The sequence below is a fragment of the Trichophyton rubrum genome (genome assembly GCF_000151425.1).
Source record: "Trichophyton rubrum CBS 118892 genomic scaffold supercont2.1, whole genome shotgun sequence".
Lineage (NCBI taxonomy): Eukaryota > Fungi > Ascomycota > Eurotiomycetes > Onygenales > Arthrodermataceae > Trichophyton > Trichophyton rubrum.
Genome location: NW_003456428.1, coordinates 1,833,996 through 1,858,689, shown reverse-complemented (window position 1 = coordinate 1,858,689; position 24,694 = coordinate 1,833,996). Strand labels below are relative to the sequence as shown.

Below are 24,694 nucleotides of genomic sequence, written 5' to 3'. Positions count from 1 at the left end.
ATGAACCAGACACAGCCGTACATGGATGTGCAGTCGTCGCATTTGGCCTCCTCGCAGCCGTACACCTCGCAGGGAACGCCGACAGAGAACAGCATCTCGCACTATCCGCAGTACCAGCAGCCATCGTTGCTGCAGCCGGGGCCTACCGCATATGCCCCTTCGCATAACTATCCGCCACAGTACGGCTACTCGAATGGCATCACCTCGCCCCCCAGCAACCAGCCAGTACCAAACCCCTTGAACGGCCAGGGACCAACTCAGATTTTGCCTCTCCCTCGTAAGTTAAAAAAGTTTTCTCCATCTCATATAGAACACTCCCCCCATTTGTTTTGGGGTGTAAACATTTGAACATCGGTTAATGGTTCTAGCATTAAACTCCACGGCTCCAAACTCTCACGGCTACGTACCAAACTCCGCGAGTCAGGTCCAACCTTACTCGTCCCAGACTCCATACGACACTACTGGACAGATAGCACCGCCAGGAGTGAAGCCTCGAGTCACCGCCACGCTGTGGGAAGATGAAGGCAGCCTCTGCTTCCAGGTTGAGGCCAAGGGCGTCTGTGTTGCTCGAAGAGAGGGTCAGTCATCAGCTCTCCAATCGAAACCCGCTTCTCCTTATATAATCTAACTTTTAAATAGACAACCATATGATCAACGGTACAAAACTGTTAAACGTTGCTGGAATGACCAGAGGCAGGAGAGACGGTATTCTCAAGAGTGAAAAGATTCGACATGTTGTGAAGATTGGCCCCATGCATCTGAAGGGTGTCTGGTACGTTGAATCGTTACTGTTCCTGTTCAAGATTACCCAGAATTAACGTCCAGTAGGATACCGTTTGAGCGTGCACTTGACTTTGCCAACAAGGAGAAGATTACCGATCAGCTCTATCCACTCTTCGTTCACGCCATTGGAAGTCTACTCTACCATCCAGTGAACGAAAATCGCGCCAATGCTATCGTCACAGCTTCGGATCGAAGACGGATCGAGAGCAGCCAGCCATTGGGGCGCCCTGGACCCGGAGCACACCCTCCACCACTTCACCATCACCACTCGATGCAGAATCCAACAACTACGCATATGTCTCAGCCATCTTCACTCGCTACAATGCCGCATCCCATGCCTGGCCGTCCTCCGCTAGACCGCGCTCACACTTTTCCCACACCTCCCACCAGCGCCTCTAGTCTCGTAGGCATGCCCAATCAACCCGGGTCGTACGAGTGGAACGGTCAGAATATGTCCAACGGTGTTCAGAGCTCTCAGCCACTCCCACTAGAGTCTGGAATGAATGGCACTAGGTCAATGCCAACCACCCCTGCCACGACTCCACCAGGTGCAAACATGTCTGCCATGCAAGCCTACCAGGGCCAGTCTGCCTACAGTGATTCCAAAGCCTACTACTCCTCAGCCCCAGCTCCGCAGTCACACTACGCCTCTCACCAACCTGTATCTCAACAGAGCATCTCCAGCCAGGGAAACGGCCAGGTAAACGGATCGAATGGGGCTAACACCAATGAACCGGAGTCCACAGAACAGCACCAAGGCACTGACGGCGAGTATATCAACGATTCAAATGGTAATTACAATTCCAATCGTGCTTCATACCCTGCCTACCCGTCTACCCAGGCCGTTGGCTCTATGCCCAGTGAACATACGCCTCTCCCTTCTGAGATGGCCGCTCCTCCACCTCACCAGAACGGAGCAGACAAGCGTTCCTCGGGACCCTGGCCATCAACGTATACCCCTCGATCAGGAGCCCCCAGCAGCGTCTACAGTGTAATGAGTGACACCCGCAACTCACCCGCCAACAATTCCGGCACTGCAACTTACCCAGATGCCTACTCCGCCTCCGCTAGCACACCAAGCTACTCTTCATCAATGAACAGCTCAAGCAAACGTTCCCGTGACGAAGACGATGTAGAAGAGATTCCTCGCTCCGATAGCCGTGGTGAGGGTTCCGTCTACGAGCACAAGCGTCGGAAAACGCTCATCGACTCTGCCTCCGGTCCGATTGTCCCGGCCTCCATCAGCTTACAGAGTGTACAATCTGGCAACTTTCCAAGACGGATCTGACAACCAAATCTCCCTTTGCCAACAAATGCCCCCTGGCCGTCTGGCCGATATGAAAAGTTAACGAATTGATGTGTCCTTGACTCGATAATGGATATAAAAAGCCATATATAAATGTGAACTAACAAAAACAACAACGACAACGACAACACCCGTACCAACAATCAGCCCAACTTCACCCACTGTCCTTAAAAAGAAACTAACCAATTGACATGACATGCCAACGACACGACACGACACGACCCCTCCGCGCCTTTAAACGAATAACGAGCAAAATATCCCGCAAAAAACTTATAAATCAGCCCGCTTTGCGAGGCCAAAAAAATAAAGAAAAAGAACCAAAATGCTGCGTTTAAAAACTTATATTCCTTTACCTTAACGACCGATTAACGAAAGCGAGTGTTTACCGCCCTGTCTATCCATGCAAATGTCCGCTGCATGCTTTTTTCCCTTTTAAGCAAATGTTGTTTTTCTCGTCAGCGCCATCGTCATCGTCAATCAGCGAATACATCGAGTTCGTCCCAAACTTTTCAGCCCGTCGACCAGTCCGTCCTTTTTCTTTGTGGCAAAAGCGCCTGCTCTTCCTTACTCTCGGTATCCCAAGGAAATGTGCATATCCTTTCCGAACAACCCTGTTTCAAAGAATGGGAGGCATTCTCTGCTTTCCCAGTCGAATATCTCTTTTTCATATCTTTTTGCTGTTACTTCTGCTTCTTCTCTTGCATCAGGAGTTTTTGTGATTCTTTTGATTTTTTTTTTATTTATCTTCTTCTACTTCTACAGCCGGCCATTGCAACTGTTTTCGTCTTAGGAGCGGAATACTCGATCCCTCCTACCTACTTACCTGCTTCCCTCGAACCGCACCCACTCTTGGCCCAAGCAGGGGGCATTTTACACTCCTACTCTAGCAAACGTGTTACATGTGTTTTTATAATGATCCCTGAACCTGATATCCCCTTCCCAATGACACATCAAATCTACTTACCTGTCCACCTGCTCTCCACTTCCTTTCCTTAAGTGGGTTCGGAGTAATTATCTGCGTCATGTTTTACGTTGCTGGTACCTAAAGTTGAATGTTTACATGTGGTTTGATGTGTTTGACGCGACTCCCCCAAGCTAGCTGACAGCAATGGCTTTTTATTCTTCTTTTCATTCACTTCTCTACAGTTCCCTTTTATACAATTCGCTGATTTGATTGACTTTTTCTATTCAATTCCTTTGTTGCTTTTCTCTGTGCTTATTTCCCGCTACTCGCTTTATCTCTGTCTGTTGTGTCCTTGCCACATCTTTAAAATCTCCCCCCAAAAAACTTTCTCCTGTTGATTTTCGTTTCGTTTCTAATGACCCAGATATGACACGAATTTCCTACTTTTGCTCCTGTCCTTCTCTAGTCGGTACATTTTGGAACTACGAGTATGACCCTAGGGATCGATCCAACAAGGGTAGCAGTAGCCAGATTATGTTATTTTTTAAATCTTAATTTCGTACTCTCTTGACCTTCTATCTATATCCATATATCTATTATCGTCGTCTTACTTCATATTACGTAAGAAACTTCAAAGGAGGCTCATATCACGTGAGCTGCAAGTGATCCTTGCTTCCCGCCGCGCTAAACTTTTTTCGGACAATAAACAACTCGCCGACTTCGATTCGATATCAAAAAGAGGTACTAGAAGAGGCCAGGGGTGCTAAGAGGAGGGAGACCTGGCAAAGAAGTCTATTACATCAACAATTGACATGCAGTATGCCCAACAAGGATACCAAAATAACCCCCTCCCTACGCCAGATACTCACCACGCCATCCGACGCCGCACTCGAAACATTCGACGCCTAGAACTCCGTCTCAACAGGCCACCAACGTGCAGAAAAGAAGCAATCCAGTTCCTCCGGCTGGACCCAGGTACGCAGCCAGAAACTATCTGCTCAGTATGGTAGTAGCCCCAAAGCCATCCATAGTGAGTGGGCATGGCTCGACAAGCAAGGGCGGAAGAAACTCGGTCGACTGAATGCTGGGAACGGGGATATACGTCGTTTCATGAGCACGGGCAAAAGGAGGGCTGGGGATGAAGTCAGTGGAAAGTCCGAAGTGACCAAGCGCTTGAAGCTGATGCAGGGAGAGCAGCATGAACATAACCATGAACATGGACAAGTGGCTGGTGATGATCTGCCGGTAATGAGCTTGGAGCAAAGCAAGGGGGCGGTATGCTTCGATGAACGGTACGATCGTACGAGTAAGTTTTTTGTAACAGCCACAATGCACTGTTTCCCCGTGATCTTCATAAAACAGCAAGGTGGGAACTAACTAACTAAACTAAACTACACGGATAATTCAGGTATGAATTATAAGAGTTACGAAGTTAATGATACCCATGCAGACAAGGATAAGCGTATATTCGCTAACCTGACGATATATATCAATGGTTCCACCATGCCACTGATATCAGACCATAAGTTGAAAAATATGCTGGTAGACCATGGAGCGAAGATATCAATTGGCCTTGCCAGGCGGAGTGTGACGCACGTCATCCTCGGTGATCCAAATGGGGCGGGTGAGGTCGAGAGTGGCGGTGCAGGTAAGGCTGCCAGGAATTCGCAGCCCGGGGCCGGTGGAGGACTTGCAGCCGGCAAAATGCAGCGAGAGATAAGCCGTGTTAGCGGCATGGGGGTTAAATTCGTTGGGGTTGAGTGGCGAGTATTCCCTTTACCTGGCTTATTGCATTGTTTCGTGGATAAAGTACCTGCCTGCTGACGTTTATCTGATTATCAGGGTACTCGAGAGTATCAAGGCCGGCTGCAGGTTGCCCGAAGCGAAGTTCGCTAGCGTGCTTCTTGCATCGAAAAAGCAGAGAAGTGTATTAGATTTCATGATCAAATAGACTCGACATTTATCTATGTACTATGTATGCATCATTCTTTCTTTGGTTTTAGCAGTTGATCAGTCTGTTCGATCATTGCGTGGCCCGAACACATCGCCGCCCGAGAGACAATATCATGGTCATTATCATTAGTTATTCAGCAAGCCACCCACCCACTCAGACAAGCAAGACAATAAACGCAACCCAAAAATGGTCGAAGTTGCAAATATCAATCAAGGTAGACGAAACTCAAGTCACCCCATCAACAATGGTGGCACGCAAACAAGAATAACAAAAACGATTAAAGGTGGTTTTCTTCTCTTCTCATTTCTCCACTGGATAGTATGTGTCCAGGGAAAGATAAGAGAGATAGAGAGGCAAGCCAAGCAAAGCAAAAGTAAAGCAAATGCATACATTAAAAGGCCCAAGCTGCCGATGTTCCATAGCAAGCAAGGCAGGCAAAATATAAACAAGTAAGTGACAACAGCAGCAGCAACAACGAGTAAAAAGAAGAAGAAGAAGTAACAGATTCACAAATAACAAAGACCAGAGGCCACGCCGAGCCGTGCATTGATGGCTTTCCCTATATACTCCGTATATTTTGCAAGGTGAATATATGATAAACGAATGGGGCAAACTGTGCAGCAAGTTGGCCGTTGTCGATGGAACGGCCAGTCAAGAAAGTGTTGCGAGCGAACAACAGTATATTAAAACAAGTTAACGCCGGTAGAAAAGACGCGGGTTGGTCTATCGATGCAACCAGAATCGAAAAGAATGCAATTTATTCTTCGTCAACATGGTGGTGATGGTATTTTCATTTCTTGCTTGGATTTCTGTCTTCCTTTTTGGTGCCTTGGGAATCGCCACGGGAACTGTCATAGCTTTGTCTGACGTTCCCTCTTCGTTCCTTACGGCCTCTCCTAGCTTCTTCGGGGGATGAAGTCATTGCTGAATGCGGGAATGTTGAAGGATCGAACTTGGGGAATGAACATGTTGAATCTGATGGGCCGATGTCTCGATGGTCTTGCTCGGATGTTCCAGTTAATGGACGGGTAAGTTGTTCGGTGTGCTGGACGGACTGAGACTGGGATTGAGATGGCGAAGGAGTACTGGAAGATTCACCAGCCGAAGAAGACGAGGCGGAAAGGACATGACGGAGGGACTCTGAGGAGTTTCCGTGGGAGTGTCGGGTAATCTTTTCTGGACGGGAAGGAGCTTTGGCTTGTGGTGAAGGGGACCGGGTCTTGCCCTTATCCCCCGAAGAGAGGCCGAGGGCTTCTTCCTCGGTAGTGGTAGGCTTGGAGCTGCTGCTGGGGTGGGAGTGGTGGGATATAAAGTGAGGAAGATGCAAGTGTGGTGTCTTTGTAGGGGTTGTCAGGCGCTCTGCCGGCGGAGCGGACGAAGAGTTGCGTCGGAAGACGTTGAAGGAGAACTGTCGATGGGCTCTATGTGCAGGAGGCGTTGGAGGAGGACTAGTAGACTCTGCTTTTTCCTTGGAATCTCCGTTACCGTTGGCGTTGGAGCTGTCGTTGCTGCCGTCGAAGAGGGGTGCTTTCTCTTCCCTTCTTGACTTTTCGTTGATCACGGAGTCAATAGTCTCGCTGCGTGGACGACGCATGGCCTTGTTGTACTGGAACGCCTGAAGCAGCTCATGACGAGTGAAAGGGTCAGATTCGGAGGGCCGTTCAGGCATCGACTTGGGAGAGTCGAGACGGCCGTCCTTTTCCATCGGCTGGGGAGATATGGTTCCACTCGGCCGCCAGTAGGGATGTAAAGCAGTCGAAGCACGCTTGCGAATGCTGCCAATAAAAGAGCCATCGAGACCTTCTCGGGGAGTCCTGACTTCGGGTTCAGAGTAGTCTGGGAAACGAGACATGCCGAGTGGAGGGTGCTGGACCCTACGACGGGGACTGGTAGCAGGTACACCGTTGACCAAAGTAGTCCGTCGTCTGCGGAGGCCGTCCCACTCGATGATTTCGTTTTCACCAACGGGCTCGAGCTCATCAAGCCTCTGGTCCATGTGGAAGCGTCTAATTTCCTCTTGTTCCATCTTCTGACGGGGGGTCGAGATACGGCGGATGATGGCAGCGGTTCCTCTGATGGCATCGGCCTTTGGTTCCAGCTCTCCTTCTTCCTGCTCAGCAACCTCACGGACCTGGTCGAGATCACCCTTGAATACGGCGGCATCGGGGACGTCCTTGGCCGACTTAGACAGCTGGAGGAGGACGACGCCAGTACAGATCTGGAGGAAGCCCATGACGACTGTGGTGATGCTGATAACGGTACCCTTGAAACCCTGGAACAGGACGGCCGAGGTGACGATACAGGCACTGGTGAAGATGACGTAGTATGTAGGGGTAACCATGGCCGCATTGAAGAGATTAAGTGCTTTCTATTTGCCGTTAGCTGAAACAGCCATAATAAATATGGTAGGATAGCGGGAAATGAAATAAATGTGAGGAGCGGGAAAGCGAGTAGGTGTGTCCAACATACGTTTAGATAGATGATCTCAGTGAGCAGTGTCGCAACAATGAAGACCAGGAGGACCCAGAGAAACCATTCCTTGAACTGGGGGGTGCCCATGATCTGAGCAATGATGGCTGCTCCGAGCCCCTGAGTAGCAACGACGCTGAGGCCGCCCGTCAAACTGCAGATGGTCAGGTAGACGAACATGCTCTTCTTGCCGTACCGGGGACCTGCCCAGATGGCCAGAAAGGCAGAGACGACGATGATGACGCCGGCAAAGGAGAGAAAGCCAGGTGTGATGACGTAGTGCCGCATGTCCTGGATATTGGCCACGGACGACTGCGTGGGAGCGTTCATGGCGATGATGACCGAGCCGATAATGCAATTGACGCAGCCAACTTTGCCCACGAAACTGAGCCGCTCCTTGAGGAAGATGGCAGACAAGATAGTAGTCACGACGACGGACAGGGCACCCAGGGGAGTGACGAGGATGGCATCGACAAAGGCGTAGGCGACGAAGTTGCAGAGTTCTCCAAGGATCATCAGCGTCATGCCTGCCCACCAGTAGAAGTTCTTGAGGTATCCGTAGCCCTCGCCGGCCTCCTCGTTGTACTTGACGTTCGCCTTGAGCAGGCCGACCTTCTTCAGCACGAAGGAGATGCCGATGAAGAGGCCAGAGCAGACGGCGAGGGTGATGCCCACGGCCTTGAACGCTGGCGGGCGCGAGCTGGGAGAGCCCAGGGGGCTGCCGCCGGAGCGAGCGGCCAGGACGGCCTCATCGAACATGCTCCGTGGCGTCGACGTGAGTCTGATATCTATGTTGAGTCCGTCCGGCTGTCTATCTGGGCCGTCTGGCGGTGTCTGTCTGGCGTTGTTATGGCGATGTTGTTTATGTTGACGTTTAACCGCCGAGGGAATCGAGGTGTGGCTGGTTGGTGGTCGGGGCCACAGGTACGGAGTACCAGACGGAGAGTACCAGCAGCCAGGGACCAGGGGCCAGGGAAGCCGGAGGAGACGACGGTCGAGAGGCGATGATGCTGCCGTCAGGTCGGTCGCGGCGGCTCAGAGATCCAGTCGACGGTCAGTCGTCCATCCGAGAAGCAGACGGAGGTTGAGGACGATGAGGTCGGCGTCGAATTGCGAGAGAGAGAGAAAAACTGAGTGATTAACGGCCAGGGGGGAGGACGAAGGGGCGGATAGTGGAGAGCGAGGGCGAAGTGGCTGGTTTAGCGGGCGGCGGCGGGTTAGTTAAAGCCAGTTAAAGACTTCGTTAAAGGTTAGTTAAAGGTTAGTTAAAGGTTAGTTGACAGCTTTAAGTAAAAGAGGAGAGTCAGGGGCTTACTAAGGCTTGACGTCGACGCCACGCAGAAAAGGCGCAGGCAGGGACGAAGCAGACGGACAGCGAGATAGACAGGGAGAAGCAGAGTAAGATAGACTGCAAGACGGAGCAGATGAAGAAGAACGAGATGGGAGACGGAGAAGAGATCTCGTATTAAGTAGCACAAGACAGGTTTGACCTGCAGGACCAAGAGACGGGCTCCCTGCCAACCAACGAAGACGGCACGAACTCAAGGAAGACCAGGGGAGCCAATGACTAGCAGTAGAAGTAGAAGTAATAGTAGAAGAAGTAGTAGAAGTAATAGTAGAAGCAGTAGTGGCAGGAGTTTGATAGACAGACATGGCTGTCAGATATTAATATAGATATAAACGTGACAAACATGACAGACATAGACAGACATGTACAAGGAGACGCATAACTCGTTACCTCTTTTTTGCTTTCTTTGCTTCCCTTTAACTAGAGTTGAGGTAGGTAGGCTTCCGCGTGCGGTTGACCGGTGGCGGACCATCGTCTGGGTACGGTAGCTTGTACTTCCGCGGCGGTCCCACGATAGAGACTGGTCTGTCTGGGTTGCGCGGCGGCAACGAGGGCATCGACACTGCGCCTGGGGCGACGTCCTCACTGCTGACAGGATACGGGATGGGTGTCTTGGGTGGTAAGGGCGGTGGTGGTCCTGTCGGCGGTGGTCCCGCGGCAGGGCGTGAGTGAGCGTCCAGACTGCTCGCTCGGGTCGACGAGTCGATGGACGACGAGGGCTGGTGTCGACTGTGGCTATCTTGACTGCGTCGAGCTGGCGAGATAGGGAGCACATCTGAGCTGCGACGGCCGGCAGACGCATAGACGGGCTCCGGTAGGTCTCGTCCGTCATCATTACCAGGTAGGACGGCGAACTTGTCGTCGTACGAACTGAAGCTGATGGCCGTCGAGCTCTGTGACGTGCCTGGCCGATGATGGCTCTGGCCCTGGCTCTGGATTGGAGTCCGGTTCTGCTGGAGATGCTCTTCGGCCGGCAGCTCGATGGCAGGCAGTTCAAAGATGTTCTCATCGACGGCTTCTTCTTTTTGCTTCAGTGGTGGAATAGGAGGCACCGGCTGGTTCTTACGCTCCTCCAGGGCCTCGTTTGTTGCTGCCAACGGTACCCCGGACCTCCCCCCTAACCTCTTGTGCATACGGTCGACTCGAGCCAGCCTCACTGCGGCATCGTAGTTCATCCGTTGCACCTCATTCTTCGCCAGGTACATGCGTGTGTTGGTGCTGATTTCCGCCAGCCGGCTCCATTCGTTCATCCCAAACTCGCCCACGCCGACCTCGACGTTGAACCGGTAGTACACCTCTCGGGGCACATTGCGTTTGACCAGATGGTCCTTCACCATGAACTGGTGCGTCGCCTCACAGCCCTCGATCTTTGCTATCAGCCGTCGTCGTGCCTCTGCAAAGTTGCCTAGCGAGTCCCGGAAGACATCCTCCCACCACTCGTGCGGCGGCGATGTCGCGCCCTGCGGCCGTTTGCCTGTTCCTATACTGATAAACGCCCCAACCTCACGCCCAGGCCACTCATTTACTACGGCTTCGTCCAGTATCTGCGGGCTGGGGTTGTATTTGCCGGCCCCTTCGTCCAGGAAGATGTGTTGACCGATCTGGATGGGCTTGAAGGCCAGTCCCGTGGCAGCAGTCGCACGTCCAGCCTGCCAGATCGTGCAGTTGAACTCCGGCGGTGGTTCTCGCCGTGAGTCATAGGACCGTAGGAGTATTGATGTCCCGGTCTTCGGTGTCCCCTTATACACAGCCGTTACCGCACTGCAGAAAGTTAGCTATGCAATATACCGATGTAAATATGAAAATACACCTACGTCTTGGTGCGGTTCTCCCGGTTGTCGTAGAGCTTCGCATTTGGATCCCCCCATACCTGGCCCCCGCCCACCGTCAGCGTCTGGCTGGTCACCGGTGACGAAGGCACAGACGTATTCGTCGTACTGACACTCGACCGGCTCAACCGTCGCTGCAGTGTCGCCGTTGACGCACTCCGCATAAAGGGATTCGCACTCGTCGCCGTTGTGCCGTCGTTTCCCTCTTCTTCGTCCACTGTATGGTCCCGCACACATTGCTTTATCGCCTCCTCCAGCTTTGAAGCCTTGAACAGCGTCGTGCGGTACGGTATACCGGCTATTGTCTTGTCTGTCTCAAACACCCGCCGGGTCATCCGGATGTACACCTCTTTGCAAGTCTCGATGTCCATGCGCAGCCGGCCCAGCATCAAGGCGATCAGTCCGCCGGTGCCCGTGCCGGCTATCAGGTCAAAATGTTCGCATGGTTTGGGAATCTGGTCGCGGCGGGGGGCCTTTCCTTCGCATTCAACGTAGGTCCGGTACATCAGCTCTTGCAATATGATAAGCATAGAGTATCCTCTCACCCCGCCGCCATCTACCTCCCGTTAGCATTTATATTCCCTATAGCCCTTTATGAGGCTGAAAGGGAAAAAAAGGAATGAAAGCTTACCCAGTGAGAGTATTCGTAAAGGAGGTCCTTTGGTGGTGTCCTTCCGACGCAGGCCAGAGGACTCCATGGCTACGGGTTGCCGGCGCAAATAGCACGGCACGCTCTCCTGGCCGTCTGTCTCAACCAGCAGTCAACAAGAGGAATGCGCACTGCCTTTTAGAACGTCTCGCTTTTGCCTTTGTTGTGTGATAACAAAAATATATTAAATGTGGATTTCGCCGCTGCCTTGCTTGTCTCGGTCTAGGGATCCGTCGGAAGCTGCGCGCAAGATGCGGCGTCTTCAGAACAGGTTATAGCTGGTTGTCGGTCAGAAGGCGAGAGTCGCGGGTCGTCCTCGAGGCGGTTTACGGTCGTTTGGAGCAAGTGAGATAGCGCTGGGGCGGGCTGGAAAGGGGTGGTAAGCGTAAGGCAGTTCGGGTACAAAAACGCGGCCGCTCAGCTGGCGATGTCTCAATGATTTTTTGTTTGTGGCGACAGAGCCAAGCAAGGGATGACGTCGGTATCCGAAGCGAAGATGGAGACGACAAGACGATGAAGCTGAAGCGTTGGTGGTGATGCCAGAGTCGAGTCGCAGTCTGGATGATGCCGGTGGAGGTGATCTGATGTCGCTGGTGCAGATGTTGGAAGTTGCCTTGACGGCGGGACTGATGTACTGACTAACCAGGCAAACTACTTAAAATCAGTTGACTTGAACAACCTAGAAGATTGTTCTCGCCCGGCGGTTGCACAGCCGGCTGAGGGCGCCGTCAGCAGGTGGTACAGATCACGCCGCGGTGGACTACGTAGAAGCGAGAGGAATATAATACTTATTCGGCGGACGAAGATGCAGACAGCAAGGCAGAGGAAATATTAGTTATATAGCTATTTAATATGGAGATATAGATGGGTCTGGTTCAGGGCAGCCGTCTCTGCCAGCGGCCCATAAGCATAAAGTCATTGCCACAGGATATCATAGAAGAACAGGGGGGGGAAAAAGGACCACAAACAAGCCTGCTAAGGAAATAGAAAATATTAACATTATATGTAGGACCCCCGGGGTCATTGTATTGGTCGTTTCTAGGATGCGTCGCTCGTAATCATCTCCAAAACGTCAGCAGCTTGCCGATATACCGCGGCACAATCAGGGGGTCGTTCAGTAGCGGCGCCTTGTCGCCTCCCATCTTTGGCATCTTCTTTAGTATGCCTGCCTTGTGCATCTTCTCGACGGTGTGATGCAGTGTTGCTTCGGTCGGGATGTCTCTGTGAGCACCGCAGTTGGGGGGCCAGTACCGAGGCTTCCACTGGTGGTTTTCCAGCTCGAGACGTGTGAAGATTGGCAACAGTTCTGGTAAATCAGTCAGTCATTCGATACTTATATATACGGAAGTAAAGAGGAGGTGAGGAAGAGCGTACCCATGAACCACCAGATGATGGTCATATGCCACTCCGCGCCGCGACCGATGATGAGAGAGTCGTGGTGTCTGAAGTGGCTCACTTCCGCCTCAGGCACAACCCCTGAGGCGCCAGCAACCCTGGGTTCACCCTCACTGTCGAGGATAGCTTCGATAGACTTGAGCCGGTTCAAGGCTTCGGGGTGCTGATCGTCAAAGGTCAAGGGCCCGGCTGGAGCGTCTGTGACAGACAGGGCTTCCTCCAGCATCCAGGCGAGGGGGATATCAGACAAAAGGAAGCGGGCATTGTTCTCATAGGCAAAACCACCGCCGACATCAGAGTGGTTACCCGCAAACCACACCTCCTTGACTGAAGCTTCTCTGTCCTCTGATTCAAAGGTGAAGAGGGCTGGCTTGAACTTGAGACGTCGCTCGTGGATTGACAAAGCATGGCGGACATGTTTCGCTGGTGACTGTTTGTCGTTTGTTAATATTACACATACCATCAGACAAAAGAAAGATGGTAGGAACTCACTGGCGCGCAATATCTGTATTCCCTGCGGGAGAACGGGATTTCAAGGGTTGAGACGCTGTTGACGCAGTCGAACAGTCCCAAGAAGAAGATGCCGACCTCCTTACGGCAGAATGTCACCTTCAGCTTCTGCAGGTAATCCTCTAGCTCAACATCCTTGGGCCTTTTATTCGCCTTTCCCCGAATGGTTTGCCACTTGCTGAATGCTCCATACACGAATCGAATCATATCCTCGTTACCCATGGAAAGTAAGCCGACATGTTCTATCATCTCGGCTAGGAAACGGGCCGTGTAGGCACCTCGCGAAAAGCCAAAGATATATATGTCATCTCCGGGCTTGTAGTAACGCATCAAGAACCGGTATCCGCTGGAAACATGGTATTCAAAGGATGTACCTATGGCTTTGTCGATGATTTCATTGATCTTGGAGCGCATGCGCCCGAATATGGTTACGCTGTCGGACATGTTCACGTTGAATGTTCCAATGCCGGCTATAGCCTGTTAGCGACGGGGATAATATTAACATGGTGTTAGGGTTGAACCCACGTTGATAGTAGTGGAACTGCCGCTTGTCGTGCCTATCTAGCATCTGATAGAGCTTTACAACATTGGAGTCCGATTCATTGCCCTTGAAGTGGTTTCCTGTGCCGTCAAAGCAGAGCACCAGCCGGCGGCCAGGTTTCTTGACGTCCGGTGTCTCCGTCGCTTCATCAACAGTAGCCATCTTGAAAATTTTTGTTCCGGTTATACACCCGCAGATGTCGGTGTGTTCTGGTATCAAGATAAAGTCGAGCGGGTGGGTTTACGGCTTTATATTCATATGCCCTCAGACATTCAGACAGCAAAACCTCCAGCTGGATTAGGATAGCGGCCGCCATCCGCCTTGCGTCCAGTCCAGGGCTTCTCAGCCGCCGCGAGAGGAAAAAAGAAAAAAACGAGAAATCAGACATGGTCTTCAGCTTGCAGCGCAGCATTCCACTCCTAGCTGTTCAAGAAAGCTGGGGTTGCCTACCCACCACAATCTGTAGCTGGTATCTCGCATCTTTAGCAACCAATAAACATGGACCTAAAGGAAGGCTGCTCAAGTCAGTGGCCTAACTTTTCTTCAATAGGTGGTAGTGTGACAACAATTTTATCCAACAAGGCTAGCTAATCACCATGCAATTCGGTACACAGTCTGTCTCTGGACCCTCAGTTCAGCTTCTGCAAGCCACACCGTCGGGGGAGCCCCTGACCAGCGAATTGGAGCTGATATCTACCCGATGGAAGCTGCAGGATTGGGGGGGACAATGGTTCGTCCTCAATTTCTAGATCATGGTTGCTTTTTGCTTAGCATCGGAGGAAAGGAGGGGCCGGGGGAGCCTTCACATCTGGTCTTTCGGTCCATTCATCAGTGCCTTCATGAAACCCGGCGTATTCAGTCTTCTTCATCCTGCTGTTCTTCACATTCTCTCCATCTGACCAACAAATTGATGGAAGTGGTCGGACATATGGGGCCAAGAGGGTGGTTCTCAGGGGCGCTGAACCTAGTTCCCTGTTCATAGTAGGCATAATCATATGAACCTCACCACTTTCCATTTATGTTGATCCCTTAAATGTTCCCTTGACTTGTCACCGCTGGTGTCAAGTCAAATGGTAGTTTTTTGTCGGCTTTCTGTCAATCCTTAACATTGCTTTACTTTCACACCTCCTCCTTTTCTCTCAGCATATGTTAGATCGTCATTCATTCTTGCTCACTCGAACTCTGTCAAAGCGACTGTACCATTCATTCAATGGAAGGAATGCAGGAAGAAGTTACAAGCTCTTGGTTATGTCGATATTGACAGCAACTTGACGTTACATAGTCGTGGGTTCGCTATTTTTCGCAGTGGGGGTCGCAAGGCGAGTTCTCTGTGCAGCCAAACCAAAAACTGTGAATGAATAGGCATCATCTCCGACGGTGTCGGCCTTCCCTATTGTTACCACAGGTTAATCGAGTCATGATGGCTGGAGTCAATTCCCAAGCTTGTTATGATCATCAAAGCGAGGTTTGTAGATTCATTGAGCAGGCTTGTCTTCACTCCAATACCCTGCCATTTCCCAGGCGACTCTTGGATTTATTTTTGGACAAGAAAAGAGAAGAAAGATAAACCTTGATAGGCTTTAGCCTGTACAGCCGCTAGGGCAAAGACCTAATCCTAAAAGAGGTCTGTAAATCCTAAATAATGCTATAAATGCTGCGCCTGAAGTGGTTTTGTTTATCGTAAATTCTTAATATTCTGAAGTCCTCGTAATGTATTATATAATCTATGCCAAGATATTTAAATGACTAATCTCAGCCTTTTTTCGAGCCTCCGAAACTCTAATTTACTTCTATTTTTGCTTCATCAAACTCCGACTTGAGACGCTCGCAATTCACGCAGTCAGCCACTTTGGATTGGTGGGATATCACGAGAACTACCATATCTAATATTAGGCCATTTTATGTTGTATATTGATGAATTACTCTAAGTAGGCATCAACACCTTGTCTATGTCGAGTGCGATAAAACGGCACGGCTCAATTGTCGTGAGACCCACTTGCAATGCCTATATGCGGTATAGTGCTCCTAATATGGAAAGATGCTCATGTTAGTGCGCGTAAATATAATGGGACCCGCCCTGCCGCTTTAACCGCCGGAACCCCAGATCGATATCCACGCCCTTCCAACTTTCCTTTGTTCGATTCATACTCCGCCCAAATGGATCTGCTCTATAGATAAGTGGCCGATATAAAATGACTCGGGAGATGCCAGGCTGAATCGCTTGAACTTTCATCCTCATCCTCTTACTGCTGCGGCTCGAAGGATTTTAATTATCTAACTGCTGCGCAGGCGGTTAACGTTATCAGGATGAAAGTCTCACAGGTATGTGCATGGCTCTGTAACCACATTAGCATATGTGGTTGGAATTATCTCTCTGACAACCAGAGCAACAAGTAGATATATGTCTACCCTATCAAGTCGATGCGTCCTACGACGCTGAGCTCGGCGAAATTGACTTGCGATGGCTTGCCTTACGACAGAACCTTCATGCTGCTGAAGGTTAAACCAGACGGCCAACTGCAGAACATGCACATCGACAAGTTCCCGCAACTATCTCTCTTCCTGACTGATATTGAGTTTCCAGCCTCAGCAGATCACACGAATGGAGGAAAAGCCAACGGGAACGCCAAGGATGCGAAAGGCTGGATAACAGTCACTTACAAGAACTCATCCAGTCCACACCCCGAGTCGGGGGTTGGAAATGCACTGCGCATACCCCTGAAGCCAGAGACGAGTAATCTAAAACGCTTCGAGGTGATGATGCACCGTAGCCTGACAACGGCATATGACATGGGGGTCGAGTATAATAGTTGGTTCTCCGCCTGGCTAGGCTTCAAGGTGGTGTTTGCGTATATCGGTGAACATCGACGATTAGCTTTGGGCAACTTTGCCTCGCCCGGTATGAATGGTGGATGGATGTCTACTATCTCCAGCATGATACCCGTACCCATACCTGGGCTGGCGGGACCAAAAGATGCGTCAAAGGTACTTACCTTCGCTGATATGGCGCCTTATCTTGTTGTGTCACAGACATCCGTTGACGATGTATCTTTTCGCCTACCACCGGGGGAACCGATGGACGTGACTAAATTCAGACCCAACATTGTACTAGCTGGTGCTTCAACAGCATTTGAGGAGGATTATTGGGCTGAATTGATTATCGGAGAGAGTGTGACGGTGCAGCTTAGGAATAACTGTGTGCGTTGCGTGAGTGTTAATGTTGACTTTGATACCGGGGCGCCGCACAAGGGAGAGGCGGGCACAGTTCTCAAGAAGCTCATGAAGGATAGACGTGTTGATATGGGGGCAAAGTATAGTCCTGTTTTTGGACGGTATGGATTCCTGCATCGGGAAGCAGAGGGTGGTGAGGCAGTTATTCGAGTTGGTGATGCTGTAAAGGTGTCTAAGATTAATGCTGAGCGTACTACCCTAGGTGAGTTTCCTGTCTACTCTATAAGAGCAGCGGATATAGCTAACATACTACATGCAGAATGGCCTGGTATGACGAATTAATGGTATACACAGTTCTGTTTATTATGTTTAATACTTTGGATACAGATAAATCAGAGTAGATGTCATCCTTATGGTTCTAGTAGATGACGATACGAGGGATATCATTCAAAGGTGGAAATAACACAACTCTCGCAGTATTAAAACAGCCAAGCAAGTGTTGAAATACATAACATAATATATAAGAAGAGTAACAGGGGAAAGGGGGGGAGAAAATAAAAGCAAAAGGGAAATATTCTTTTAATGCTCATGATTCGTTGAAGAATGATAAACAGGCTACTCACCATTCACGGCCCGCTACTTACTCGGCATCGGTCCATGGCAGACTGAACGTTCCCACCCAGTCCTCAACTTCCTGCCTGAGCTGAACAATCTCCGAAACCTCCTCACCTTCGCCCAAGAAGTCATGGAAAGCCTTGAGACTGCCGGGGTTCTTACGCTTGTTCTCCTCGGCATGAGCACGAGCAGCTTTGTCAAGCTTCTGGGTAATAGTGACAGCCCGATCAACGATATCAGCCACACGAGCAAAGTCCTCCTCGGCGAAACCGCGGGAGGTCATGGCGGGAGTACCCATGCGGAGACCGCCGGGTTTAAGGGCGGATTTATCTCCTGGGACAGTGTTCTTGTTACTTGCGACACCGCAGAGCTCAAGAACACGTTCAACGCGAGCGCCGTCAACGCCTCGGTTCTTAAGGTCGACGAGAACAAGGTGGTTGTCTGTGCCGCCGGAGACGATGTTGTAGCCTAGACCGCCGGCGGAGGTGGGGTTGCCGAGTCTGGCGGCGAGAGCTTGAGCGTTGCGGAGGACATTGGTCTGGTATTCTTTGAAGGCGGGGGATTGGGCCTGCTTAAGGGCTACTGCAAGGGCGGTGATGGTGTGGTTGTGTGGACCGCCCTGGTGACCTGGGAAGACAGAGGCATTGATGGGGTTCTCGAGGTCGTAGAGTTCCTTGTTGCCCTTGGAGTCGGTACGGCGGAGGCCCTTACGGAAGAAGATCATGGCGCCACGGGGACCGCGGAGGGATTTGTGGGTGGTGGTGGTAACGATGTCGGCGTGGGCGAAGGGAGAGGGGATGACGGAGGCGGCGACCAGGCCTGAGATATGGGCCATGTCTGCGAGTAGGTAGGCATTGACGCTGTCTGCGATCTGGCGCATGCGAGGGTAGTCAATTAGTCTGCTGTAGGCGGAGGTTCCTGCGACAATCAGCTTGGGGCGGTAGACAAGGGCGAGCTCGGCGAGCTTGTTGTAGTCGATGAGGCCGGTGGATTCATCGAGGCGGTAAGGGACGGTCTCGAAGTACTTTGAGATGGCGGAGATCTTTTTGGTGGGCGTCTGGTATCCGTGCGAGAGATGACCACCGTGGGGAAGGTCAAGGCCCATGAGACGGTCGTGGACATTGAGCACGGCCGAGTAGGCACAGAGGTTTGCCGGAGAGCCGGAGAGGGCTGTTGCGTGTTAGTGATTGCTTGTATATTAATAGCCCGGAGAGAAAAGAGAATTGACCTACCCTGGACATTGACACCCCATTCTTCGGTGTTCAAGGAGAAGGTCTGAAGGGCTCGTTCCTGGCAGAGGCGTTCGGCCTGGTCGATAAACTCGTTGCCGCCGTAGTATCTTGCTCCGGGGTAACCCTCCGAGTACTTATCTGTGCCGAGGTCAGGCCACTGGTCATCAAAACAACACACAAGAAGGCCACGACTATGAACGGCGACGGCCAAGTATAGTTATACTAACTCTGCATAACACTGCCTAGGGCATCAAGAACTGCCTGGCTAGTGAAGTTCTCTGACGGGATGAGGTTGATGAAGTGCTTCTGACGGCGTTTCTCCTGCGTTCGGTTAGTTTGCTGTTGCCGGTTGACTAGAGTAGATTAAGACGGCAAAAAAAAAGGGACTGCACATTCTGTATTATCTTGTAAATCTCGGGATCTGTGGTCTGCAAGTGCTCTGCGAGCTCCTAGACGTGTGTTAGCAAGCTGGCCGTCGTTCAATGGGTGGGCACTGTGGGATGTTGCCGTACATTGTGGTTGCCAGCCGTGGAGCTCTGCCACCGGACGAACTGCGCGGGTCTGATGAATGAACGAGGGACGGCGAACCGCCTGGCGGCACTGGCCCACCGCAGGGACATCTCGATATCTCTCTATCAACAGCGTAAAAACAATTGGAAAAAGGAGGCGATAATGTCAGGAGGAAAAAAACGACGATGGCCTCTCGGTCGAAGGTAGGTCTTTCGCTCTCTCACTATCGTCGCCGCTTTCGGGATCTCCAACTTCCCACTTTCCCGCGGAGCTGACTAAGATCGGCTTAGTCACTCCGCGGGCCCATGTGCTTGTTATTAATAAATTAGTCATCCAATTACTCATTGCTTACTATCATATCCTACTCATCACTGAGTCATTCATCTTACTAATATAATCATGTGACCAGCTTGACGCTCCTCCTTTTTCTTCTCTCTCTCTTTTTTCTTTGGCTTCAACTTTTTTCTTTTCTTTCTTCTTCACACAACTAAATCCAAAGTGATGAGCGGGCATCTTTCCATCCGCTGCAACACTCGCCGTCTTCTTCCCTTTTTGGGGAGAGGCCGTCTGCGGGTGCTGTGGACATGTCCCGGCCCCATCTTCACCATCCTTCCAGGGACAATGTGAGATCTTCTGATTGGAGTCAAGAATGTTGTGTGTTCTAATATATCTGGACTTGAACTGGATAGCACCCTTTTATTACCTGTGATATATTGAAAAGAGGTAGTACCAGCAGCTTGTGGACTGGCGACGGGACACACTCTCTCTTTTAGTTGAGGGGGGCGGGCAGATTAAAGGGCACACAGGCGATACGAGTGTCAGGTAGATTGAGCATGGCGAAAGGTACCAGCACAACAGCGGCTAGAAACAACCCATCGACGGGACTATTGACAGCGAACCAGAGCACAAGAACAGTTGACAAGACCAGCATGGCGATCAGGCACCACGACGTCGACTAGTCTGCTCTGTAGGACTGAGCTGGCCTTTGTACCAGCAGGAGACGAGTCACAGATGGACAGACAGAGACCTCCGTAGGCCATCATTAGTTACTGTACTTGACAAGCGCAAAAGACGAAAGGCAGGACGGAGGCCCACTCGAGTCCTCCATCTCGATCTCGTTCTTCACCTTCCAGGCCCCCTGTCGCCGGCCGTCAGTCTCTCTCCCTGTCACTCCTGTCACTCTCAACTCTGCTGCTGCGTATCCCGAACCCTCGCTGCCGCCGGCCTCGCCTCGCCAGCCGTGTGGGCGGTAAGTTATCAGGCCCATAAGTTACCGTGCCTGGTCACGTCACGTAAATACCGTAAGTTACACTATAGCGCCACCGCAGGTGCCCCGGCGTTTCTGGGCGCACACGCAGCCAGGCACAGGAGAATTTGCAAACCGACGACCCCATAGAATATCACTGGAGTCGCAGGACAGCCCCGAAACAGGAGAACACGCTGCTGCTTTGGTGACAGTGACGGTGACAGTGACGGTGACAGAGTGATTGATGCCAGCGGCGGGCGGTGGCGTCTGCTAGTGGCAAGCAGGCGGTTCTCGTCCCTCCCCCCTTCGCATGCGTCGCAGATCTTGCTCCTTTTGAGGCCTGCGGCCTTTGTGTGCGTAATCTAAACAAAAGACCCGCTGGTACCGGAGGATACGCTTACACGCCCGTACCAGGCACTCCTTTTTCCTTTCCCCCCTGCGTTCCGCCCGCCCTCTCGCCGTTCCTTGAATTATTTTATATAACTTCGTCTTCTCGTCTCGCTCTCTTGCGACTCTCTCTTTCTCTTCTCCTTTTTCTCCAACGCACTCCTCGTCGTCCACAGTCGCTCTCTACAGGTTCTTGAGACCGTCCGCTCTTTCGCTTACGACCTCCGCTTCTTCTCTTCTGCCACAAGCAAACCCTCGTCTACCAAAAAGACACCGCCATCACCATGCGCTACTCCGTCGCCGCCGCTGCCGCCATGGCCAGCCTCGCCTCTGCCTCCATCGTGGACACCGGCTCTCCGATGCCTGACGTTGTCACCGAGGTCTTGACTAACTACGAGACCTACTGCTCGGAGCCAACCTCTTTCACCTACGGCACCCAGACCTACACCATGACCGCGCCCGGCACCGTCACCTTCACCGAGCCCTGCACCATCACCCGCACTCTCACCTCTTCCACCACCACCGAGTGCAGCTCCTGGTACGTTTGCGAACTTGATATATACATACATACATATACATATATAGATAGATAGAGTATACTAACTTCTACACTTCTACAGCCCAACCACCGCTGCTCCTACCAGCGCTCCTACCGGCGGTATCCCTGGAACCGGCGGCCCCGTCCCAGTTCCATCTCCCACCGGCGGCAGCACCTCCGTCTACACACCACCAACCTACCCCAACTCGACTGCCCAGGCTCCTCCCATGGGCACTGCCAGCGGCACCGGCGTCATGACCGCTCCTCTGCCAACTTACACCGGCGCTGCCTCGCACGCCGCTGTCGGTGCTGGAGCCGGTCTCGCCGGTCTCCTCGGTCTCGCTGCCCTTTTGCTGTAAACAGTCGACTGGGGACGCTGGTGGCTGAGATTATGTGCTGGATTGACGGTCTACGGATGGAGCTTTTGCGTGTATTGGTAGTTCTATCTTGAGTTAATGCATAATCTTCATATATTTATATCTTATAATCAACACTTACACTCTTTTCTTCTACTGTTTTTCTACTTCTCAAAAGCCCCACTGTACTCCGTAGATACAATGATATACATACTAACGTCTGTCATCCGCTGTCAACCACGCAGGAAAGACTTTCAATAGCCCTGGACTTGACTTCCCACTACTTGCTTGGCCTGGCACCAGGTGGAGGTAAAAATAAGACGAGATTGCCACCGTCACAGCGTCCTACCTGTAACCGAACCTCCTCTCAAAAGCTCCTCGTCAAACCCACGCTATATACATGAAGCGGCAACCGCCCATCCACCACCATCCCGTCCCACAGCCAGCAGCCGACGGCTCGACGGGCTCATCCCCGGCCCCGATCGACTTCACGTTGCTTCCTAATCCCTAATTCTAATCCCTTGCTTGCTTGCCGGCCGTCTGCATACCCCATGGGGAACAGACATTGCGTTTTGGTCGCGCGATGAGTCTTTGGCACGCTACCTTTTATCCGATTTTTTTAACGCTCGCCTGTTTGGTTCTGGGAGGCGAGGTCCACTAGCTCGAGTCCCTGGAATGCAGGATATATAAAGAGGAATAAGGGCCTAGCTAGAGATCCAGTTGGATGTTTGGATGTTGGACGTTGGACGTTGGATGCTGTGGACGGCTCAACCTTGCTCGACGGACGCTCCTTGGATCCTATCCTGGCCTGCTGAAGCCTGAAGCCTGACGCCTGAAGCCGACGAGGGCGAAGATAGAGACGACTCGCGAGCCATGGAGGCGTCCAAGACAGAGGAGGAGCTGGTCAGCGGCCTGCAGCAGCTCCGCGACGAGGAGCTGCAGCTCGAGAAGAAGCTGCGGCGCAAGATCGATAGCCTGATCATGCCGCTAGTCATCCTAGTCTATCTCCTCAACTACATCGACCGGTATTCTTACCTATGGCCCTTATATATGTGTGTGCGCGATGCTGATAGGCGTGTGGTAGAAACAACTATGCGGCTGCTCGATTGCAGGGACTGGAGGCGGATCTCGGGCTCGAGGGCTCGCAGTATCAGACCGGCCTGTCCGTGCTGTTCGTCGCCTACATCCTCATGCAGGTCCCGTCGAACCTGCTGCTCAACTACATGGGCCGCCCGTCGCTGTACCTGGGCGGCTTCACCGTGGCCTGGGGCGCCGTCTCGGCCCTGACCTCGCTCGTCCACACGTACCAGCAGATAGTCGTCTGCCGCTTTCTGCTCGGGCTCGTCGAGGCCCCCTTCTTCGCCGGAGTGCTCTTCTACCTGTCGAAATGGTACACGAAGCGAGAGCTCTCCCTGCGCATGAGCATCTTCTACTCGGGCTCGCTGATCAGCGGTGCCTTTGGCAGTCTCATTGCGGCCGGCATACTCAACGGTCTCGCGGGGGCGCGCGGCCTGTCCGCCTGGCGATGGCTGTACATCATCGAGGGCGTCATCACCATTGCTGTCGGGCTGGTCATCGTCGTGGTGCTGCCCGACTTCCCCGATACGTGGAAGCTGCTGCCGGCCGACCTCAAGCACGTAGCCAACAAGCGGCTGGCCATCGAGGCGGCAGAGGCGGACGTCGACGTGCCCGGCGGGATGAGCCAGCTGCGAGGCCTCAAACTGGCCATGACCGACGTCAAGACCTACGCCATTGCGATAGCCTACATGTCCATCACCGCCGCCTCGGGCTTCCAGAACTTCTTTCCAACGCTCACGCAGACCCTGGGCTACTCTAAGATCATCTCGCTGCTGCTGGTGGCGCCGCCCTACCTGTTCATGGTGGTCTACAGCCTGGCGCACTCGTGGTACTCTGACCGCCGCAACAACCGGTTCTGGTTCTTCATGTACCCGATCCCGATCACGCTGGTCGGCTTCATCATCTTCATGACCACGGACGGCTTTGGGCCGCGCTACTTTTCGTTTTTCCTCATGATCTTTGTGTTTGCGCTGAACGGCACGCTGTACGGCTGGATCGCCAGCGCCATCCCACGCCCGCCGGCCAAGAGAGCGGCCGCATACGCCTTTATCAACTCGCTGGGCAACTCGGCCAGCATCTGGACGCCGTTTACCTACCGCAACGGGGACCAGCCGCACTACCGCCTGGCGCTGGGCGTGGCTGTTGCCTGCCAGCTGCTGGCCGCCGCCTGCGTCGTCTTCCTGCGCTGGTACTTGCAGCGCCAGAACCGCGAGCTCGCCCGCTACGAGACCGTCGGCCTCGAGCAGCTCACGGACAAGGAGCTGGCGAAGCTGCAGCGGACGGCCGAGATCGAGAACGTCGACGTGCACCAGGCCCGGCTGCTGCAGCTCGGTTTCCGCTACCAACTGTAGTCTAATCTATCTATACTATTTATTTCTATCAATATCGTATATCATCTTATATCAATCTGTATCAATCTGTATCAATCTTATATAGGTAGATATCAACTTAAGTCTGGTCACGTGTCCAGGACAGCAAAAGCTCCTCTTTCGCTCCAACGACAAACTTCAACCTCGACTTTCGCCCTTCATCGCCCTCGACGCCCGCTTCACGCCAGCTCCAGGACGCCCGCTCGCTGCCCCGACTGCCTCTCCCGCCGCTGCTCAGTGTCAATGGTAGCTGGCGACGCCAGCCTCTGCCTGTAGCCCCCGTCCGGTCGCCCGCGAGCCGCCAGCCACGGCACACACACCCCCGTTCCGCCTGCTGTTGTTGTGCACTTTTTTTCCATTTATATGTGTGATGGCTCTCTTGTCGTATTAGGCGCCCAAAAGGGGGTCGACAGCGACCTTATTTTACCACCCACCCCACCCACAACCCCACACCCCGATTCGGCCCAGGTTCGGCTGGGGGCCTTTTAACGGCCCTTTTTTCTT

General features: G+C 52.3%; 9 protein-coding genes across 11 annotated transcripts; 5 read left to right on the top strand and 4 right to left on the bottom strand.

Moving 5' to 3' along the window:
• Positions 1 to 2,071, top strand: TERG_00714 (uncharacterized protein; the record flags this gene model as incomplete). Its single annotated transcript, XM_003238679.1, has 4 exons — positions 1 to 277; positions 369 to 578; positions 640 to 772; positions 829 to 2,071. The coding sequence occupies 4 exons, from the start codon at positions 1 to 3 to the stop codon at positions 2,069 to 2,071; spliced, it is 1,863 nt and encodes a 620-aa protein (XP_003238727.1).
• A 2,032-nt stretch (positions 2,072 to 4,103) lies between these two features.
• Positions 4,104 to 4,817, top strand: TERG_00713 (uncharacterized protein; the record flags this gene model as incomplete). The annotated part of the gene is made up of 2 exons (XM_003238678.2): positions 4,104 to 4,299; positions 4,402 to 4,817. 2 exons carry the CDS (start codon positions 4,104 to 4,106, stop codon positions 4,815 to 4,817), a joined length of 612 nt encoding a protein of 203 aa, XP_003238726.2.
• Positions 4,818 to 5,737: 920 nt separating this feature from the next.
• On the bottom strand, positions 5,738 to 7,288 carry TERG_00712 (uncharacterized protein; the record flags this gene model as incomplete). The annotated part of the gene is made up of 1 exon (XM_003238677.2): positions 5,738 to 7,288. One exon carries the CDS (start codon positions 7,286 to 7,288, stop codon positions 5,738 to 5,740), a length of 1,551 nt encoding a protein of 516 aa, XP_003238725.2.
• A 1,367-nt stretch (positions 7,289 to 8,655) lies between these two features.
• On the bottom strand, positions 8,656 to 11,566 carry TERG_00711 (uncharacterized protein). The gene is made up of 3 exons (XM_003238676.2): positions 11,225 to 11,566; positions 10,579 to 11,149; positions 8,656 to 10,525 (listed from the first exon to the last, which is right to left on the bottom strand). The coding sequence occupies exons 1-3, from the start codon at positions 11,289 to 11,291 to the stop codon at positions 9,181 to 9,183; spliced, it is 1,983 nt and encodes a 660-aa protein (XP_003238724.1). The 5' UTR covers positions 11,292 to 11,566; the 3' UTR covers positions 8,656 to 9,180.
• Positions 11,567 to 12,300: 734 nt separating this feature from the next.
• TERG_00710 (uncharacterized protein) lies at positions 12,301 to 14,017 on the bottom strand (the record flags this gene model as incomplete). The annotated part of the gene is made up of 3 exons (XM_047747641.1): positions 13,130 to 14,017; positions 12,617 to 13,067; positions 12,301 to 12,548 (listed from the first exon to the last, which is right to left on the bottom strand). Exons 1-3 carry the CDS (start codon positions 13,589 to 13,591, stop codon positions 12,301 to 12,303), a joined length of 1,161 nt encoding a protein of 386 aa, XP_047603603.1. The 5' UTR covers positions 13,592 to 14,017.
• Positions 14,018 to 15,859: 1,842 nt separating this feature from the next.
• On the top strand, positions 15,860 to 17,201 carry TERG_00709 (uncharacterized protein; the record flags this gene model as incomplete). Its single annotated transcript, XM_003238674.2, has 3 exons — positions 15,860 to 16,010; positions 16,086 to 17,121; positions 17,179 to 17,201. Exons 1-3 carry the CDS (start codon positions 15,996 to 15,998, stop codon positions 17,199 to 17,201), a joined length of 1,074 nt encoding a protein of 357 aa, XP_003238722.1. The 5' UTR covers positions 15,860 to 15,995.
• Positions 17,202 to 17,499: 298 nt separating this feature from the next.
• TERG_00708 (uncharacterized protein) lies at positions 17,500 to 19,326 on the bottom strand (the record flags this gene model as incomplete). 3 transcript variants are annotated; one of them, XM_003238673.1, is made up of 5 exons in its annotated part: positions 17,500 to 18,644; positions 18,707 to 18,844; positions 18,934 to 19,027; positions 19,099 to 19,155; positions 19,219 to 19,326. In XM_003238673.1, the coding sequence occupies 5 exons, from the start codon at positions 19,324 to 19,326 to the stop codon at positions 17,500 to 17,502; spliced, it is 1,542 nt and encodes a 513-aa protein (XP_003238721.1). The 3 variants fall into 3 exon arrangements, with proteins under 3 accessions (XP_003238721.1, XP_047605210.1, XP_047605211.1); XM_047749169.1 differs by lacking the exons at positions 19,099 to 19,155; positions 19,219 to 19,326 and having other exon boundaries at positions 18,934 to 18,940; XM_047749170.1 differs by lacking the exons at positions 18,707 to 18,844; positions 18,934 to 19,027; positions 19,099 to 19,155; positions 19,219 to 19,326 and having other exon boundaries at positions 17,500 to 18,579.
• A 1,807-nt stretch (positions 19,327 to 21,133) lies between these two features.
• Positions 21,134 to 21,746, top strand: TERG_00707 (uncharacterized protein; the record flags this gene model as incomplete). Its single annotated transcript, XM_003238672.1, has 2 exons — positions 21,134 to 21,387; positions 21,470 to 21,746. 2 exons carry the CDS (start codon positions 21,134 to 21,136, stop codon positions 21,744 to 21,746), a joined length of 531 nt encoding a protein of 176 aa, XP_003238720.1.
• An 870-nt stretch (positions 21,747 to 22,616) lies between these two features.
• Positions 22,617 to 24,328, top strand: TERG_00706 (uncharacterized protein; the record flags this gene model as incomplete). The annotated part of the gene is made up of 2 exons (XM_003238671.2): positions 22,617 to 22,768; positions 22,828 to 24,328. The coding sequence occupies 2 exons, from the start codon at positions 22,617 to 22,619 to the stop codon at positions 24,170 to 24,172; spliced, it is 1,497 nt and encodes a 498-aa protein (XP_003238719.1). The 3' UTR covers positions 24,173 to 24,328.
• Between the last annotated feature and the right edge of the window lie 366 nt (positions 24,329 to 24,694).